Genomic DNA, 19,374 nt, shown 5'->3' with positions numbered 1-19,374 from the left:
TCTATTCACCCAGTACTTACTGAGGACCTATTTTTGTAGGCCTTGTGATGGGTGCTAGAAATACACAGTCTTGTGCAATGCTTCTCAATCACCTAAGGTATTTGCCAAAATGCAGATTCCTGGGCTCCACTCTTGGTTTACTCACTCCCTATGGGTGGAACCTAAGACTTTGCATTTTAAGAATTTCCTTTTTTTGAGAGAGAGAGAGAGAGAGAGAGAGAGAGCACACAGAGGGAGAGGGAGAGAATTTCAAGCAGGCTCCACGCCCAGCAAAAAGCTCTCATCTCACTACCTTGAGATCACGACCTGAGCCGAAATCAAGAGTCTGACGTCCAACAACTGAGCCACTCAGGCGCCCCTGTTTTTGTTTTGCTTTTTAATCCCAACTAAATATTTAGAACCACTGAGTGGAAAAGAGGCAGGTGAATTAAATTTATAACTCTAAAGAAAACGTTTTGGTTGATAATGCATTGATAATTTGAACACAAAATGCTATGGGAATAACACTTGGGCCATAGAGGTAAGAAAGAGTCCTCTAGAGGAAGTCAGGCTTACACAGAAAATTAGACCAACTGCGGTTCTCCGAATGGATAGAAGACATTCAGGCAGAGATCACCTTGTGCAAAGACGTGAGTGAACACAGTGCTGCGTGTTCAAACGACACTAAGTTGTGTTGCCTGAGTCGGCTTGGAACTACGAGGTCTGAATACGAGAAACCCCACAACTCTTCACCCTGCAGGTTTTATCCAGATCCAGAGGCTGGTTCCCTCTTTCCTCGTTAATTGCATTCGGATTTGTGGGTGGAGCAGCGAGCAGACGCACGTAGAACTAAGCCCCACACACATGCGCAATGTGTAACCCCGAAGCCAAAAGGGGGATTTTTGAGGGCAAGATTTTTCTGTTACCAAGACTTCTCTTGCTCGAATCTAGCAACCCTGGCTGTTCTCATTTCTGCCCAGGGAATCTTACATCTCTTAATGTAATCCCGCCTTTCCATCTGGGCCACTCCAGTAAGTCGGGTGCCAGTACTCAACATGGCGGCAGGCGCCGAGGTGGCGCAATCCGCTCAGGGGCACGCTACTGGGCGTGGAGGGTGGGGGGAGGGCTCTGCCAGGGCGGGAGTCTGGGGGGCGGGGTCTGGGCCTGGGCCCGGTGCCGGGCCCCCGCCCCCCGCCGGGCCCTAGTGGCTGCATCTCCCGCTCCGGCGCTGAGGATCACGCTGGAAATCGCGGGAGCCGAGCGTGGTGAGGTGGGGCCTCATGGGCAGGCGGGAGGTGCCTGGGTTAACGGTCTGAGGCCCAGAGACCAGCCAGCCTCGGGCGCCTTAGGGAATCCCGTTGGAGCAGCGGCCTCCCGTTTCGGGAGGAACCCGAGGCCCAGAGTGGGGCTGGGACCGGTCCCAGGGATTCGGGCCCCTTGCCTCCGCATCCGGCTGCGGCCACCACTCTGGGCTCCAATCCGTGCAGAAAAGGATCTTCCCGATCCTCGTGTCCAATAACTGACGAGCCCGCTGCGCTCTGCTGCGCGTCTTGTTCCCAGTTCCCAGAATTTTGCTGCTCCCTCTGTCCTTGGGGATTTGCACGTGATTTGTCCCAAAGCCCAGTACCACTCCCGCCCTACTCCGGAACTTTGGTTCTTCGCGACCCAACTCAAGTATCACTTCCTTGGAAACCATTCCCAACCGCTTTCTGCAGGCAATGTTAATCTCACTGCTTGGTTTTTGCACTCGTTGCACGGAGTTAGTTTTCCTGCCCCTCTTTCCACACGTGCACTTGGGCGTTTATGCCTTGCCTTTTTCATCTCTATTATCCAGAGTCTAGTGCTTGATGATAGTAATACTAATATTTTGCTAAATAGTCATAAGTGCTACTAAATGCATTACATGTGAAGGCCCATTTAATCCTCAGCAATTTCATGAAGTGGATTATGTATCTTCACATTTTATGCATGTAGAAACTGAGGCATTCGTAGATCATTTTGCGTAGTTTCACAGCTAATAAGTAAGTGGGGCTGGGAAATGAATTCTAGGCTGTCTGTCCCTAGAGCATGTGATTTCACTAGATTGCCTTTGGGTTTGATAAATGTCTGTTGAATTGGTCTTTACATTAACCCCATGAGTTGTGGAGGCCATCATTATGATGCACATTTGACTGAGAAGGCTTGGAAAGGAGAATTGATATTCCCAAATGTACAGAGTGAGTTCATGACAAAACCAGGGGTAGAACCTACTACCAGCCCTCTGTTCCTTCACACTCTACCTTTCTTTGCCCCTTTTCCGTCAGAGAGCTGCAGACCTAGGACTCGTCATTTCACACCCTTTAGGAGGTGCCCCTCACAGAACTGTGATTTACTATTTCATTATTTGGGAGGCAGCTTAATGTAATGGAGAGGGCCAAGAGTTTGGAAGCAGATTGGGGTTTCATGCTTGTCTGCTACCGATCAGTTATATCCCTTCCATTTTTTGAGCCTAGTTTTCTCGTCTGCAAAATGAAGACAATATCTTATCTCAAAGGGTTTTTTTTTTAAAGTTTATTTATTTTGAGAGAGTGTGAGAGCACGTGAGTGGGGGAGGGGCAGAGAGGAGAGAGAGAATCCCAAAAAGGTCTGTCTGCGCTGTCAGCGCAGAGCCCAATGTGGGGCTCCAACTCACGAACTTCAGGATCACGACTTGAAACCAAGAGTCGAACACTTAACTGACTGAGCCACCCAGGTGCCCCTTATCTCAAAGGTTTTTTTGTGAAGATTGCAAATAATTGTTTTGAGAGAGTAAAGTGCTATATGGTCTGTTTTTTACCTTTTAGAAGGTTATAGAGCTGTCAGCGTTTTGTAAGACCATTGGTAATAGGGGTCGTGTTACCTAATGCTCTCATATTCTTTCATTCATTCAGCCAAATAGTTAATGAGTACCTGCTGTATACCAAGCACTGTTTTAGGAGCTGGGTATATAATAGTCAATAAAACTATTCTTGCACTTGGGAAATTTATATTCTGATAAGTATATTACACGTAATAATCAGATAAGGACAGATAACACATGATAAGGTAAATAGAAATACCAATGTGTGTGGAGGAGTGGTGGCATTTTATATAGGCTTAAGGAACAATTTTAACTGAGACAGTGACACTTGAACAGAGGCCTGAAGGTGGTAAGGGTGAGCAAGCGAATCAAGAAGATACCTGGAGGAAGAGGCCAGGGGTGGATGGGTGGCTTGGTGTGTTCCAATAAGAGAAGCAAGGAGGGCTGTGTGGCTGGAGAGGAGTAGGAAATGGAATTAAAATGATTAGAGGCTGGAATCAAATAATTAGGAGCCTGGAGGCCATGATGATGATTTTGGTTTTTACTCTGAGTAGCCATTGGAGGGTTCTGAGTTGCATAATCTGTCACTGTTTTGAAAGGATCACTCAGATTACTCTGTTGAAAAGAAACAAATTCTAGAAGCAAGGGTGGAAGCATTGCTACCGTCTAGGAAGCTTTTGCAGTAATCCAGATGTATTAATTCTCTATCTCTGGGCAAGGAATCACTCCCAAATTTAGCAGCTTGAAATAGCAGTTGTTATCTCATTCAGTTGTGGATTAGAAATCTAGGAGCAATTTAGCAGGGTGTTTTTGGTTTCCGATCTCCCAGGAGACTGCAGTCAGGCTGATGGCTGCACTGCTCCCAGGATGGTTCCTTACTGCTGCTGGGCCTTCTCACAGGGCTGCCTGAGTGTCCTCAGGACATAGGGGAGAGAGTGAAAGAGAGGTTGTAGTGCCTTTTATGACCTTGTCTTGGCAGCCATTTCTACTTTATTCAGCTTCATTAACTTTATTGCATTTCATACTCAAGGGGAGAGAATTAGGCTCCACCTCTTGAAAGAAGGTGAGTCAAAGAATTGGTGGGCATACCTTATTCCACCCCACTCGGGCTTCGCCCAGGATCGTGGTGTTTAGGGGTTGAAATGTGATAGGATCTAGTAGAGCCAACAGGGTTTGCCGATAGATTGGTTGCAGGGTGTGGGAGAATGGAATAAGTATGACTTTAGGCTTTTGGTTTGAGCATTCAGAATGATGGCATTGCGATGAACTGATATGGGAGAGATTGGAGGAGCAGAAGTTCACTTTTGGACAAGTTAGCTTTGAGGTGCCTTTTAGACACCCATGCGGAGAGGTTATAAGTGTTTGGACTTAGTCTGAGAGTGTGAAATCCCAGAGGGAAGTGTGGGCTGGAGACGTAACATGGCGAGTCATGCGTGTCTAGGTGCTATTTTACGTTATGAAACTGGATGAGGGTGCCTAGGAAATGAATGTAAATGGAGAGCCCTGGGACCTCCAACCTTCAGATGTTGGGGAGATGAGAAGCCAGCAAAGGAGAAAAACGAAGAGGCCAGAAAGGTGAGGAGAACAGAAAGGGGCCCCACATAGGAGATTTATGTAAGGGGACACATGCTAAATTTTTTTGTGTGGAATAAGAAACAGATCATTTCTGCAGACAAATGTATATAGTTTATTCACTCAGGAAGTAGACTGTGCTCTTAAGCGGTTTTCCTTTTTTGCTTTAAGTGACAAATTCTATTTAATAAGACCAGTCCCCATCATAGTCCTTGCAGTATGTACACTTCCAAGTCTAGGTGGTAATGCTTCTGTTTGAAACTTTATTTAGGGGCACCTGGTTGGCTCAGTAGGTTAAGCATCCTCCTTTGGCCCAGGTCATGATCTTGCAGTCCATGGGTTTGAACCCCGTTCATGGGTTCGAGCCCCACATGGAGCTGTCTGCTGTTGGCACAGAGCCTGCTTTGGATCCTCTGTCCCCCTCTCTCTCTGCCCCTCCCCTGCTTGCTCTCTCTCTTTCTCTCTCAAAAAAAAATAAACATTAAAATAAAAAGATTTTTTAAACTTTATTTAAATACTGCTTTTGGAGTATTTCGAATGAGGGGAACTAAATACATAATGTAGATCACTCTTCTGTCACTCTCCACCTTAGGTTCAGAGGTCACTGCCCTTCCATTCTGGTTCCTAGTAAGAGGAGGAAGTCGGCCTTGCTCATGTCTGTATCACTGGGGCAGACTGCTAGGAACTGAGCTGAAATTCATGAGCATTTATGAGATACATTAATGCATGAAAGAAGTGGGTCTTTTTCCTTTTCCTGCAGAAATGACTGTCTATTCAGTGCTTTACAATTTCCAAAGCACACTGACATCCATTATCTTATGTGAATGTAATTCAGTCTGTCACCATTTGCCAACTACTGACCTTTTCCTTTTCTGGGGGACACTGAAACCCACCTTTCTTTTGACACTGCTAGTTTCTTCTCTGACAGATCTTTCCTCTGTTCCCTCCCTCTTTTTATTCTAGTTTTAATGAATTTCAGTTTTATAGGGATTTTTCTTTTTTGGTTTTAATCATAAAACACTTCAAATCATTTTTAAAATAAACTTTTTTTAGAACAATTTTAGATTTATAGAAAAATTGCACAATACAGAGAGTTCCCATATACTTTGCATTCCATTTCCCCTATTAGTAATGTCTTACATTCGTGTGGTCTATTTGCTACAATTCCAAATCATTTTTTGAGATAAATGGGGCATATAAATAAAACGAACAAAATGAAGTTACTGCCTTTCTGGAGGCCTCAGTTTCCTTATCTGTAAAATGAGAGGAGGGTTGGACTAAATTTTTATTTTTTTATTTAAAAAAAAAAATTTTTTTTAACGTTTATTTATTTTTTAAAAAAAATTTTTTTTCCAACGTTTATTTATTTTTGCGACAGAGAGAGACAGAGCATGAACGGGGGAGGGGCAGAGAGAGAGGGAGACACAGAATCGGAAACAGGCTCCAGGCTCCGAGCCATCAGCCCAGAGCCTGACGCGGGGCTCGAACTCACGGACCATGAGATCGTGACCTGGCTGAAGTCCGACGCTTAACCGACTGCGCCACCCAGGCGCCCCAACGTTTATTTATTTTTGAGACAGAGACAGAGCATGAAGGGGGGAGGGTCAGAGAGAGAGGGAGACACAGAATCGGAAGCAGGCTCCAGGCTCTGAGCCATCAGCCCAGAGCCCGACGCGGGGCTCGAACTCACGGACCATGAGATCGTGACCTGAGCCGAAGTCGGACGCTCAACCGTCTGAGCCACCCAGGCGCCCCTGGACTAAATTTTTAAATAGCTCTAAAGATTTTTAATTATCTGCTAAAGTAAAATAATCATATAATTCTGATATAATCCCGCTCCTTTTTAAAATTATTTTTTACAGAGAGAGAGCGAGTAGGGGAGAGGGGCAAGGGGAGAGACATGGAGAATCCCAAGCAGGCTCCACACTCAGCACAGAGCTTGACATGGGGCTCGATCTCAGGATCCTGGGATCATGACCTGAGCTGAAATCAAGTCAGATGCTCAACTGACTGAGCTGCCCAGATGCCCCTAGTTCCACTGCTTTACTGAAGTATCACTATCACCTTCCCAAATAATGTGTACATGTTAACAGCAGCCTTCGCCTTAGCCTTATCCTAAGAGATGGTTTAGTAGGAGAATTCTGGGGAGTGTAGCAGAGCTGCTTATAGAGATAGTAGGTTGAACTATACGACATTACCATTTTTATAGGTTAAAAAATGGGCACCAAACATTGGGGGGTAGGGGTTCCCAGGAGGGAGGGGAGCCCTTAGGGCCTCTGAGACTCCTACTTCATGCAAAAGCCCAGCCCAGCCCTCACACTATTAGGGGAGAAAAGGCTCATCAGGTCCTGTGGAGCAATTCAGAGCTACTCTTGCTGGCACTGTTGGTCCCAAGAGTGGTTTCCTGGCAGGTTTTTGCCTCCAACTAGCACAGAGAGACTGAGCCAGCATTTCACAGAGCCACGGTGAGCTGGTTGACACAGCCCTGGTATAAAGGAAAGGCAGAAAGAGAGGATGTTTGGAGTGTGAGGGAAGACTGTATTCACCCAGGTTCTAGGTTAGGAGAGGCAGCCTGGGGTATTGGTGCCACTCTATTCTTCCTGCTTTGTGCACTTTCCTTACTGTCTACTACAGGCTTTGCAAACTCTGCTATCTTCTGTTGCGCAGGAGGTGTTGTGAATTAGGAAACTGAGTTTTCTGCTGTAACTCTGTTATAAAAAAAAAAAAAAAAAAACAGCACGGGGGCACCTGGGTGGCTCAGTCAGTTAAGCGTCCTACTCTTGGTTTTGGCTCAGGTCATGATCTCACGGTTCGTGAGATCAAATCCCTGTGCTGACAGGGAGAGATTCTCTCTCTTCCTCTCTCTCTGCCTCTCTCTCTCTCAAAATAAATAAACATTAAAAAAAAGAAAGAAAGAAAGAAAAACAACAGCACAAGTGCAAGGATAAATGGCAACTAGAATCTGCTATCAGTGTGAGGAAGAGGATAGACTGGGGAGCGGGATGGAGACTGGTGAGCTGGAAAGCATATGCCTTGTCTAAGGGAGTAGATACTTATTTATTTATTTATTTATTTATTTATTTATTTATTTATTTATTTTTGAGAGACAAGAGCGTGAGTGGGGGAGGGCAGAGAAAGAGGGAGATACAGGATCCAAAGCAGGCTCCAGGCTCTGAGCTGTCAGCACAGAGCCCGATGCAGGGCTCGAACTCTTGAACTGTGAGATCATGACCTGAGCTGAAGTCGGATTTTTAACCAACTGAGCCACTCAGGTGCCCCAGACACTCTTCACTGCAGCTGGTTGTTGCCTTATAGGAATGTGAGTCCTGGGTCACTAGATATTCTGATTTTCCAAAGGAGCCAGAGGTAAGAATTTTTAAAAATAACTTAAATTATTATTATTTTTTATTTGAGAGAGAGCAGGGGAGGCAACAGGCAAAGGGGAGAGAGAGAGAGAGAAAGAAAATCCTAAGCAGGTTCCATATCCAGTGAGGAGCCTGATGCAGGTCTTGATCCCACAACCTTGGGATCATGACCTGAGCCAAAATTAAAAGTCAGACACTCAACCGACTGAGCCACCCAGGCACCCCTAGAAATAAGATTTTTTATATGTGTTCTCCCAATGGTCAATGTTGATACCTAATTTTAACTCTTAAAAGCATGATATAGGCCACATATGGTTGAAAAGAACCAGCAGGCCACATTTGTAACCTCTGCTAAGGGTTTAGATCTGCCTGGAGTGAGGCCCACATGCATTTCTTCAACCTACTAATGACCAAAATGAATTAGACAGCTTCTGCTTTTAAGGAATTCACAGATTAGTAGAGAAGATAGATAATAATGATAAAATGTAATATAGACATTAGACTCTCTCTCTGTATTATATATAGTTATATACAAATGTCTTCTGTATGTGTCATATATGTGCAAGTACATATATACATATATTTATGTATATATAGCTATAAAATGATTAACTCTTCCTGTGTACATCTGGCCTGACATGATAAGAGGTGGCATTTGAGCCAGGATGTAGATCAACAGTTTGGTGCATGAAAGGGATTTGGGGCCCCTGAAATTCCCACTGTATATGCAAATGTTAGATTTCCATTTGCTGTATATACTACTTTCTTCAGATGTTTACACTGATGGTCTGCTGGCTAGACCAAGAGGGCAGCTCTAATATTCCGTTTTCTTGATAGGTAATTGGAAAATCAAATATTCCTTAACCCTTCTGGTAGGTGTCTCATGTCTCAGGGTTAATAAAACGAGAACTCTAACCCACCCGCCTCCTCCCACGTTATCATGTGCTTTAGAGGCCTCAGAAACTCAGAGGTCACATAGCTGGGAGCCCTAATTTTTGGATGAGGAGACTGGAAGGAAAGTAGTATGTCCAAGGTCACTGAGCCCATTAGAGGCAGAGCTTAATCCCAAACTCTTCCTGACCACTGTGCCTCTCTCTCTCCTGAATATCTCTCAAGGTCACTGGTTAGGCTGGTCCCCCTCCCTCTCAGCCAGTCTCCCCTCCTCCCCCACAGGTGGCCCATTGCCCTGTTTGGCCCAGCTCCTGGTGGGTGAGGAGGGTTTGCTATCCTACTGAAGCTGATTTTCCCTCCCTCTCTTAATGGATCCCCTGTCTGAAAGCCTGCTACTCCATTTCTTTGTCAGAGAGTCAGGCTGCTTGTATTCAAATCCCTAATCAACCAAATGCCAACTGTATGAACTTGGACAAATTGTTTAAGCTTTCTAATTTTTTAACGGAAGCTTAACCTTGGAAGCCTCAATTTTATCATCCATGTACAAAGAGTTATAACATGATCTACCCTGAAGTGTAATAGAAAGGTTTCGAGATTCTCATGGTGACAAAAATGACATAGTATGTGTAAAGCACTTAACAGTGTGACTGACCTGCAGACATACTTAACATGTATTAACTATGATGATGTTGAGTCCCATAGCTCACAGACCCCCAGAATGGGTTAAATGCCCTTCCACTGTTTTCCCATACTATCCTATAATGTCTCTGTTATTATTACACACACTACGTTGTGTCATGATTGTGTCTTTCTCCCCTACTAGACTAGAAACACCTTCAGTGATTCATTCAACAAATGTTTTAAGCACTGTGCCAAGCACTAGGGGCACAATGGTAAACCAGGAACTCTTGGTCTAGTGCAGAGTTCCAGAAGACATGCCAGGAAACACTGGTCCTGTGAGCTTGTCTCATGGTCCAATAAATTTGGCAAATGATGCTTATCATAGCCTCCCTGCTCCTAATCCTAGAGATTAGGGTCCATGTTAGTATTTTAAAGGCGCTGATGGGTCCTATAGTAAAGGAACCCACTTATCCAGCTTTGCCGGATAAGTGAGCATTTGATGAGTAAATTTGAATCACCTAGACATTCCTTTCAACTCTGTGTGTTTTGGTCCCCAGCTCAAGAGGAGGTCCAAGTGGCACAACAATGATCAGAGACCTTACTGGGAGTGAACAGCCTCTGGCTGAATAGGGGCCTGAGGGCTTACCTGTCTGGTGCCCCCATGGAGACAGGAGGCCCTGGGTCGAACAATATGAAGCCCCAGTCACTGCAGCTGGTGCTGGAGAAGCAAGTACTGGCACTACAGCAGCAGATGGCAGAGAACCAAGCCATCTCCTGGCGGAAGCTGAAAAGCTCCCAGGAGGCCCAGCAGAGGCAAGCAGCCCTCGTGAGGAAGCTGCAGGCCAAGGTGAGGCAGCTGCCCTTCCAGGGAGGCGGAGAGAACACCTCTGAGCACTGGGTGCTGAGGTGGAACACGGGTTACAGGAGACAGGACAGCCTCTCCCATGATGCTCACGACTTCACAAGAGATACATCCTGTCCCTTTAAAAAAACATTTTTTTTTAATGCTTATTTATTTTTGAGAGAGACAGAGACAGAATGTGAGCAGGGGAGGGGCAGAGAGAGAAGGAGACACAGAATCTGAAGCAGGCTCCAGGCTCTGAGCTGTCAGCACAGAACCCGACTCGGGGCTTGAACTCACAGACTGCAAGATCATGACCTGAGCTGAAGTCGAACGCTTAACCAACTGAGCCACCCAGGCGCCCCTATCCTGTCCCTTTTAAAGATGGTGGTCACAAGGGCTAAATTAGTTGTCTATGTTTGCTCTCCTAGGATAGAGCTAGGACCTGAGCCTGTGTTTTCTGGTTCCAAAGTCCATAATCTTACCTCTTCAATATGAGAGGCATAGAGAAAGTATTATTAACGGACCAGATAGAAGCAACAAGATGTTATGGCCTTACCTCACTGTTATCACTCGGACCCTGTTCACAGCAGGTTTGCCCAAGATCCTCCAGGGCCTTTATTTTGGGCTGTTTGTACCATTGCCCACATCCTGCTCTGTTTGCCTCAGGTGTTACAGTACCGGACCTGGTGCCAAGAGCTGGAGAAGCGGCTGGAAGCCTCTGGGGTGAGTGAGGCTGTTTTGGGTTCCCCCTGAACCCTCAGTATGCTTGTAAAGAAGGCCTTGTTTGCTGGCTAAGGGAGGTTGGGGTGCGATAAGGCAGTGTTTGGTGGAAGTCTCTTTCTGTGTTCAGCCCCTGAGAGCTTTATCACACAGATACTTTCATTGGACTAGCTATTCCGGGCCTGTCAGACGCCAACCCCTGGCTCTCTAAGGACAAAATGCAGCTTCGGGAGACTTAATCAGATTGGAAAGGATGTGGAATCAGAAGGAAGAAATGCATTTTTCCTCCAGAAGGTGTCAGTGTTTATCTGTCTTAGCAGTGGGCCTTTGCAGGCCTAAAAAACATGTTTGTGGCAGAGGGATTTATTTGTGCTGTTGGCTGGGTTGACCTGGCTTTGAAAGACCCATTTGCCTTTGTTCCAGCTCTCTCTCGGCACCTTCTCACAGTACTCTCAGGAAAGTTCTCTCAGAGGAGGGAAAGAACCAAAACTTACTGAGCACCATTCTATGTACGCCAGGCACCATTCGGCATTGTCATGTTAATGATGTCACTTAACCTGCAAGGCAGCTTTCTGAGAGGAATGGTAACTCCTTCATTTTGTAGTGAAGACTTTGTGGCTCAGAGAAGTTGAATAACTTCCTGAGGTCCAAAATGTAGTGTAGTAGAAGTCAAGGCCATTAGTGAAAGATATATCTTATGCTTCTTAGGTTGAAAACTCTTTTCATTACCAAATGCCACCTTTGAGGAGAGGTCACTGGTTCACTTTTAGAAAAGGGGATGCAATGGATTTACCTTCAGGATGTAGCGATCGAGAAAAGAGACATATTGCTAACAGAGGAGAGAAGGAATCAAAAGAATAAAAAAAAGGAATAAAAAGATTGTGCAGAAGGGGGCATCAGGGAATTGATCTGAGTGGTCTTCTCTTTGGAGGTAAATAAGACTTGTTTCTGTCTGGCTAAGGGACCAATCTCTCCGAGGTGGGAAAGTGTGGAGGAGCCAAGCCTGGAACAGCTGCTGGTCCGATTGGAAGAGGAGCAACAGAGGTGATGAACCCCATGTTCTCTGGCTGGGGGTGATGCTGGTAGCCAGTGGGCTCTGAAGGCTGAGAGGAAACCTCTGCCCTGAGGGCTAACGTGGATAAAACCATGCACCTCAGTCTTAGCCCTCCAGTTCCGGGCAATGGAAAATTCCAGTGTTTGTCATCTTACTCCAAGAGGTCCGAGGGTTGGATCAAGCCTTTATTTTGCACTTGTTCCCGCCCCTCCCCAGTGCAGGTGTGAGAGTCTAGCAGAGGTGAACACCCAGCTTCGACTGCACATGGAAAAAGCTGACATGGTGAATAAAGCACTTCGGGAAGATGTGGAAAAACTGACAGTGGACTGGAGCCGAGCCCGGGATGAGCTAATGAGGAAGGAGAGCCAGTGGCAGATGGAGCAGGAGGTAGGAGGAATAAGGGGCTGTAACCACGAGGCTGGGGGGGCTTATGCTTGGGGCACCACCATCCCGGTCAGTGCTGGGAAAGGTTAACTTAGGAACCTGGATGGAAGCTGAACTGTTGCTAAAGTCCCTGAGCCTCCTCCCTACTCGGGCCGGCCACTTTGCCCTGCTGCGGCTCTCGGCTGACTACTGTCCTTATCTACCTAGTCGAGGTTTTGCTGGCAAGTGAAATGACACTCAGGGCAGCTCTGTCCCTGCACAAGTGGACAGCTTTGGTTTTAGACAGAGCTGAAATCTCGCTGACTCCCCTCTTCCGGAGGCATGTATATTTAGATGCTCAAAAGGTAGCTAGTAAATCTGAATGGAGAAGAAAGAAGGGATACAGACCTTGAGGAATTTTCAGATCCCAGCTAATGAAACTAATGTCTCCTAAGCCTTTGCTGCATGACAGGTATTTTGTTAGGCGATTTGCATGTGGTATGCCCTTGAATCTTTATTCTAAGCCGGTGGTAATAATGGCAATGGTTCCCGTTTGTTGAGGAACTACTGTTTATCTTTTTATGATCAGCTCAAAGGAAGGTCATATACCATCTCAGGCCCTTTGACCTCCTGAATACCACTGATAACTTTATTAAACTCTTAAGCGTGACCTGAATATAGGTACCCAGTCGTAAGCTGTCTCCCGTGAGTCCGTCTTTCCCTACCCCGGGGAGCCAGGAGGAGTCCTAGACTCCTGCGCTGGCAAAAGACAGACTTCTGCCCTTTGATATGACCTGGATTTCTGAATATGCAGTTCTTCAAGGGCTACCTGAAAGGGGAGCACGGTCGCCTTCTTGGTCTGTGGCGGGAGGTGGTGACCTTCCGACGCCACTTCCTGGAAATGAAGTCAGCCACTGACAGGTTAGTGTGGGGATAAGAGGGGAGGTTTGCCCCTACTGAGTCTAGACTTAATGAGAGTGGGCTGCTGTAGAAGTGGGGGACAGGAGAAGGGGGGGTAGAAGAGTGAGTGGGGAGGGATGATATTGTTGGATTCAGATGACTTTCCCCAGAACCTGCTCCTCAGGCTTCCCTGGGCCTGATCTCCATGCTCCCTTCCTTGGTCCCTACTGGAGTCTGCTCTTTTCTTGCTTGTACTCAGAGATCTGACAGAGCTCAAGGCTGAGCATGTGAGGCTTTCAGGGTCCCTGTTGACCTGTTGTCTCCGCTTGACTGTGGGTTCCCGGTCTGGAGAACCTGATGGATCTGGGAGACTGGATGGGAGTGAGCCAACTCAGCTGCTGCTTCTACTAACCAAGACCCAGAAGCTGGAGAAGGAAGTCCATGAAAGGAGCCAGGAGTTAATACAGCTGAAGAGTCAAGGGGATCTGGAGAAGGCTGGGCTGCAGGATCGGTGAGATGGGCTAGGGTCCTAGGAAGGGGTTGTTGAGGGTGTTGACTCCTTTAGAGAGATAGAGATGGGTGGTGGGGGGTGGAAGGTGTGAAGAGCATTCCTCCCACAAGAAGGAAGTTGCAGAGGGAGTTTAGTTTGGAACCCGGTGCCCCAGTTGAGGCCATGTCACTGTCCTCTGCCCTCACACCATCCTGCAGCTCAGTGTCTCTCATGTTGATTTATAGAGCTAGCTATGACTGTCTTCAGTCAACACTAAACTACTCACCATTCCCAGAACAGCCAAGCTCTTCCACGCCCCCCTGCCTTTGTACATGCTGACCTTAGCCTGGAAGGCCTCTTTCCCTTCTCCCTCTGCCTCATCCTTTAAGGCAAATGTCACCTCTTCTGTGAAGCTTTCCCTGACCTCAGTAGCCTGTTGAATTACTATGCCTTGGTGTGGTCTTTTGACCTGCTGGTTATAATATTGATCTCACTGTTTCTCACTGATTATTAACCTTTTTTTTGTTGTTAGGTTCTTCTGTTTTTTGGATTTTGATAAAATAGGCTTTTTAAAAATAATGTAAGAAGGGCAGAGACATAAGCAAAGAGCCCCATTTGAATTTCAGTGCAGTTGGGTGTATACTCTATGGCTAGGGTTGTGTCACCACCTATTGGTGGTGTTTGTAAATAGCAGTCTGTTTTGTTCTGGGTTGTGAAGCGCTGGGAGGCGCCGAGGACAGAGACCACGTCTTAGTACGTTTATGTCTCTAGAGCTTTGCACTTCATCTGCCATACACTAACATTCAATGGATGTTTGTTTAAAGATACAATCATTAAATTAATGGCCATACGGTGAATAGAGGCTCTTAGAGATGATACGGAATATAATTATTAAGACTAAAAAAAAAAAAAAAAAAAAAAGAAAGAAAAGAAATTTAACTCCCGGATAGCATTCATTCAAGAAATATTTATTTAGGGGCACCTGGCTGGCTCAGCTAATAGAGCATACGACTCTTGATCTTGGGGTCGTGAGCTTGAGCCCCATGTTGGGTGTAGAGGTTACTTAAAAAAATAAAATCTTAAAAAAGAAAAAAAGAAATGTTTATTTAGCTACCCATATAATACCAGATACTGAACTCCAGGATATAGCATAAAGTGATAAAGATGTATGATGATTTCCCTGAACCTTAAGGTTAATATCACAGAGGTTGACCATAATCTTCCTGAATGGCCCCTCCTCTTTCCTTATCAGAGTCAGACCCTTGGGCTGGAGGGACCTTGGGACTGTCCAGTGTGGCAATTCTGATGTTCTTATTGGCTTCAGGGTGCTTGACTTCAAGATCAAGCGGGGCCTGGAAGGGCCCGGGCCAGGGCTTTCCTTCAGCTCTCAGGCCCCCAAACACGAGTTCCAGCCTTGAGATGTGGTAAATCCCTGCATGTGTCTGAGTGGCTTTTGACTACCCCCCCAACCCCCCCAGTTCAAGACTGTAGTATCATATGGTCTTCAGGGAGTGCAGGGGCCAGGGGCACCCAAGTGACTCTGGGGAGGCTGTAGTGGGAATGTCTGGGTTGGGGCTGGGGCGTGCTGCATAGTAGCTCTGTCACCTCAGTGCATTGCCCAAATGACATGCTGTGCTCTTCTCTTCAGGGTGACCGAGCTCTCTGTTCTACTGACCCAGGCTCAGAAGCAAAATGAAGATTATGAGAAGATGTTAAAGGCTCTGAGAGAGGCAATGGAGATCCTGGTACATGATCCTTTGTTCGGGAAAGGAGTTGGGAGTGGGCCTATAGGTTCCTTGTCCTTTATGGATAGATAATGCAAGATACCAGTTAAATGTTCCTTGACAAAATGCTAAAAAATAAATTTTGGCTGAATCTGAATATTCATTCATTCATTCATTTTTGCATTCACTAGTAAATACTGTCTACCATCCCTATATATTCCTGGGGAAACTACAACGGTGTATGCATGTGGTGTGTCCTCATCGGAGAGAGTGGGACATACATTAAGAGGCACCTGGCAAAGGATGGGGATGTGTGATTGATTCAAAACCTAGTCATATGGGAAACAACTGAGGAATATGGCAATGGTTTGCTTGGAGCAAAAAGGGCTTGAGGAAGATATGATGGCTGCCATCACAAATCTGAAGGACTGACATTGGGGAAAAGAGTTGACTTGTTTGATGTTTTCCAGGCGGGCACAAGCAATGTTGATGACTAGAAGTCACAGGGTGGTAGAGTTTGTCTAACAGCTAGAGCTGCTCAGTAGGTGAACAGTCTGCCCTGTGGAAGAGTGAGGTTTGTGTCTCTGGCTTCACGTTTGCCATAGATATTATCAAAGGGACTCTCTAAAGTTGGACGTGAGAACCTCTGGCTTGATTCCACATTTCCTTTCGTTTCTAAGAATTTTGATCTCTTTTATTAGGCGGGTCCTGTATGCCTATCCTCATGCAAACCCCTGGTATTATCTGAGCTGGCATCTACAGGGATTCAGAGTTGTTTATGCCTTTTTGGTTCCTTTTGATCAGGAATTTTCAAATTCAAATGTGCATAGTACCCAGATAATGCCAAAGAGTGAAGTGGGTTCCCTTGTAAGGATTTGGGTTTTCTAGCGCTCTCGTAGTTAGTTTTGAGTACTACAGGGGACACTTGGTTTCAATATTGAGAAAATGACGAGGCATAGTAGGGACTCCAGACCCTAAAGAATACATGTCTCATCTGGAGAAGACACCCACTGTTCAACTTCAGGAAATTATTGCCATGTAGGAATGGGGGCTGGTCTGGCCCATCTGTTAACTTTTTATTTTTTATTTGTATTTGTATTTCTTTCTTTTTTTTTTTTTTTTTAAGTAGGCTTCACAGCCAGCATGGAGCCCAATTCATTGCCCAAACTCACGACCCTGAGATTAAGACCTGAGCTGAGATCAAGAGTCGGATGCTTAACCAACTGAGCCACCCAGGCGCCCCTAGCATCTGTTAACTTTTTGAGAAAAGCCAGAAAGTCAGAATTTCTCAATTCATAAAATCTCTCAATGTATAAACGATGGTTCAAATTTTGTGTAGGCCAAAGAAAACACAAATGCAGGTCTGTGTCTTGAGGTCTTCGCCAACAATATGATCAGAAGGAACTGAGGAAATCTTGAGTCTTCAAGTTTACTGCTAGCTCTGAGGCTTAGGGGTTTCTCTTGTCTAGCCTTAGACCTCAAGCATCTGTTTGCTGTACAGAGGCAGCTGCCATTCTCCCTCCAATGATAGCTGATATTCACTGAGCATTTCTTTTGTGCCAGGCACTATGTTGAGTAATTTATATGCATCTTTTTCATTCAAGCCTCAACAAAAATGTGTGAAGTGGTTGCTGTTAATTATTCCTATGTTAAAGAGAATGAAGCTCATAGAAGCAGTTGCCTAAGGTTACCAATCTTAGGAAGGTGATAGAGCAAGAACTCTAATCCAGGCCGTCTAATTTGGACCTCTGACTCACTCAATCTGAACTCTTAATCACCACATCACACTGTCTTCAGAGTCCTGGGACATTAGTAGCACTCACGTGTGGTCAGAGAAAAAGTGGGGTTGACAGAAGAGACAGAATGAGATTCTGGTTGATTTGGAGGGTGGAATGATAGATGCTTCTGAGAGGTTAGCTCACAGCTCTATCTTTTCCCTGTTCAGGAGAAAAATCATGCAGAATTAATGGACCACGAGGCATCACTTAGTAGGAATGCCCAAGAGGAGAAGCTGTCTTTACAGCAGGTGATCAGGGATATAACCCAGGTACTGGTAAGCCTTCTGTTTGTGGTAACTGGGCTATGGCTCACTCCTCCCCAGGCCTCCATGTCCTCTTAGTCATGCTTAGATATTCACTCTCTGAGGTACTTGGGCTTAGGGACTTTGGGTAACGAGTTCTCTGAATGTATTTGAAGACCGGCACCCTAAGGGGTAGCTAAGCATTCATGTGCTAGCACTGCCTGCTGGAACAGGCCCTCTTAGTGCCGGCTGCAGTTCTCAGGCCGGTGGCTAGATTCTGGTCTTTGTTACGTCGGTATCCCCTTTCTTCATTTCTTCATTTATTATTACCTCAGAAAGTGCTCTTGTTGCTAGTCCTAGGTTTGGGTGACCAAAGGTGAGGAGTTGGAGAAATCAATCCTTTTTGCTCTTAGATACCCTCCTCCCACCCCCCTGGGAGAGGAGCTGAGAAGGAAAACATCAGGTTGGCCCAGCCTGTAGTATCACGTCTTCTGTGTGGACTCTAGGCCTTGGTCGGCAGGGTGGTGACTGTGCTGTGGTGGGTTTCAGGTCATGGTGGAAGAAGGGGATGGTATGACCCCAGGCTGTGGTCACGAGAGCTCCTTGGAGTTGGACCCTAGTGGCGACTCCTCCCAGTTTGATTCCCAGGACCCAGGCAAGGCCCTTACTCTGGTGCGTTCAGTGGTGACTCGAAGACGCCAGGCTGTGCAGGTGAGAGCCCCACCATTCCTCCTCAGCCACGGGAGTGGGTGTCTAAACTGATTTGTGCCCCAGGCACCCTCCTGACCTGGACTGCCCCTTTCACTATGTTGACTCGTCATGAGGTGTTTGGTCAATACCCCCAAAGTGCTCTTTAGAAGCTCTCCGTGTCTGCCCAGTTGTACTTGTGGGTAACGGGCACCATTTTCTGTGCGTTTCACTTTGCACGCAACTTTCGTATAGCATTACACAAAGGTATGCAACTGGAGCCTTGGGACACTGTGGGTAAGTGTTCCCCAGCTCTGATGGTCCCAGCCACACTAAACTATCTCCATGACCGCCCCCACTCCCCCAATTCACATGTGAAGATGATGGACTCTGAGACTCTGGGAACCACAGAAGCCCAGTATTCTTTGATCCTCTGTCTTCTCGACTGGCTAAAACTGGCCACATCTCTTTTTTCTTTTTTTAAATGTGTATTTATTTTTGAGAGTGAGAGCAGGAGCAGAGGGGAGCGGAGAGAGGGAGACAGAAAATCCAAAGCTGACTCTGTACTGACAGCAGCGAGCTTGATGCGGGGCTCGAACTCATGAACCGTGAGATCGTGACCTGAGCCAACAGACTGAGCCACCCAGGCGCCCCTTGACCAGCCAGATCTCTATTCTTAGCTTACCCCTGTACCACCCTCAGCCCCCTCGCCCAGCCCCACTCTCAGGCCCCTGACACCCCTCCTTTGCTCTTTCCTCTTGCTCACCATCTCACTTCTGTTACTCTCCCTCTCCAGGACCTGAGGCAGCAGCTTTCTGGCTGTCAGGAAGCTGTGAGCTCCTTGCGGAGACAGCATGATGAGTGGGAGGAGGAGGTCAAGGCCTTGAGACAGAGGCTGCAGAAACTCACCGGGGAACGTGACACTCTGGCAGGGCAGACCACGGACCTCCAGGGAGAGGTGGAGTCTCTCAGCAAGTAAGCAGAAGGCTGTTCATCCCGCCCCTCCCCCCGAAGTGACTCTGCGGTCACACAGTTCTGGGCTGTCTTGCTTTGTGTTCTGCTTATTCCTGCTCACTCAGTTTTGGATCTCTGTGATGACAAAAACAAACAAACAACAGTTTCCCGCCTAAAAGGAAAGATGAGGGTTTTGTTTTTATGTTTATTTATTTATTGTTGAGAGAGAGAGAATGTGAGTGAGGGAGGAGCAGAGAGAGAGGGAGACAAAGAATCCAAAGCAGGCTCCGCGCCATTAGTGCAAAGCCTGACGTGCGGCTCGAACCCACGAACCGTGATATCATGACCTGAGCTGAAGTCAGACGCTTAACC

The 19,374-nt window shown here is 46.4% G+C and overlaps 1 protein-coding gene across 6 annotated transcripts in view; it reads left to right on the top strand.

The window, feature by feature from the left end:
- Positions 1 to 1,116: 1,116 nt before the first annotated feature.
- CEP250 (centrosomal protein 250) overlaps positions 1,117 to 19,374 on the top strand; it is a 52,397-nt gene continuing 34,139 nt past the window's right edge. For 3 of the 6 annotated variants that reach the window (XM_040447218.1, XM_040447215.1, XM_040447220.1), the window contains exons 1-11: positions 1,117 to 1,249; positions 9,804 to 10,093; positions 10,757 to 10,813; positions 11,772 to 11,854; positions 12,086 to 12,251; positions 13,042 to 13,148; positions 13,387 to 13,638; positions 15,266 to 15,362; positions 17,287 to 17,388; positions 17,911 to 18,072; positions 18,845 to 19,023. In XM_040447218.1, the coding sequence (XP_040303152.1) occupies positions 9,908 to 10,093; positions 10,757 to 10,813; positions 11,772 to 11,854; positions 12,086 to 12,251; positions 13,042 to 13,148; positions 13,387 to 13,638; positions 15,266 to 15,362; positions 17,287 to 17,388; positions 17,911 to 18,072; positions 18,845 to 19,023 (1,391 nt within the window). In that variant the 5' untranslated portion in view covers positions 1,117 to 1,249; positions 9,804 to 9,907. Of the gene's footprint in view, positions 1,250 to 9,803; positions 10,094 to 10,756; positions 10,814 to 11,771; positions 11,855 to 12,085; positions 12,252 to 13,041; positions 13,149 to 13,386; positions 13,639 to 14,765; positions 15,042 to 15,265; positions 15,363 to 17,286; positions 17,389 to 17,910; positions 18,073 to 18,844; positions 19,024 to 19,374 lie in introns of those variants that run through there. The other 3 variants (XM_040447217.1, XM_040447219.1, XM_040447221.1) reach the window with 3 other exon arrangements.

Source organism: Herpailurus yagouaroundi, unplaced genomic scaffold, assembly GCF_014898765.1.
Source record: "Herpailurus yagouaroundi ecotype Mexico unplaced genomic scaffold, PumYag 196, whole genome shotgun sequence".
Lineage (NCBI taxonomy): Eukaryota > Metazoa > Chordata > Mammalia > Carnivora > Felidae > Herpailurus > Herpailurus yagouaroundi.
Note: the sequence above shows the minus strand (reverse complement) of the source record. Positions and strands in the feature narration are given on the sequence as shown.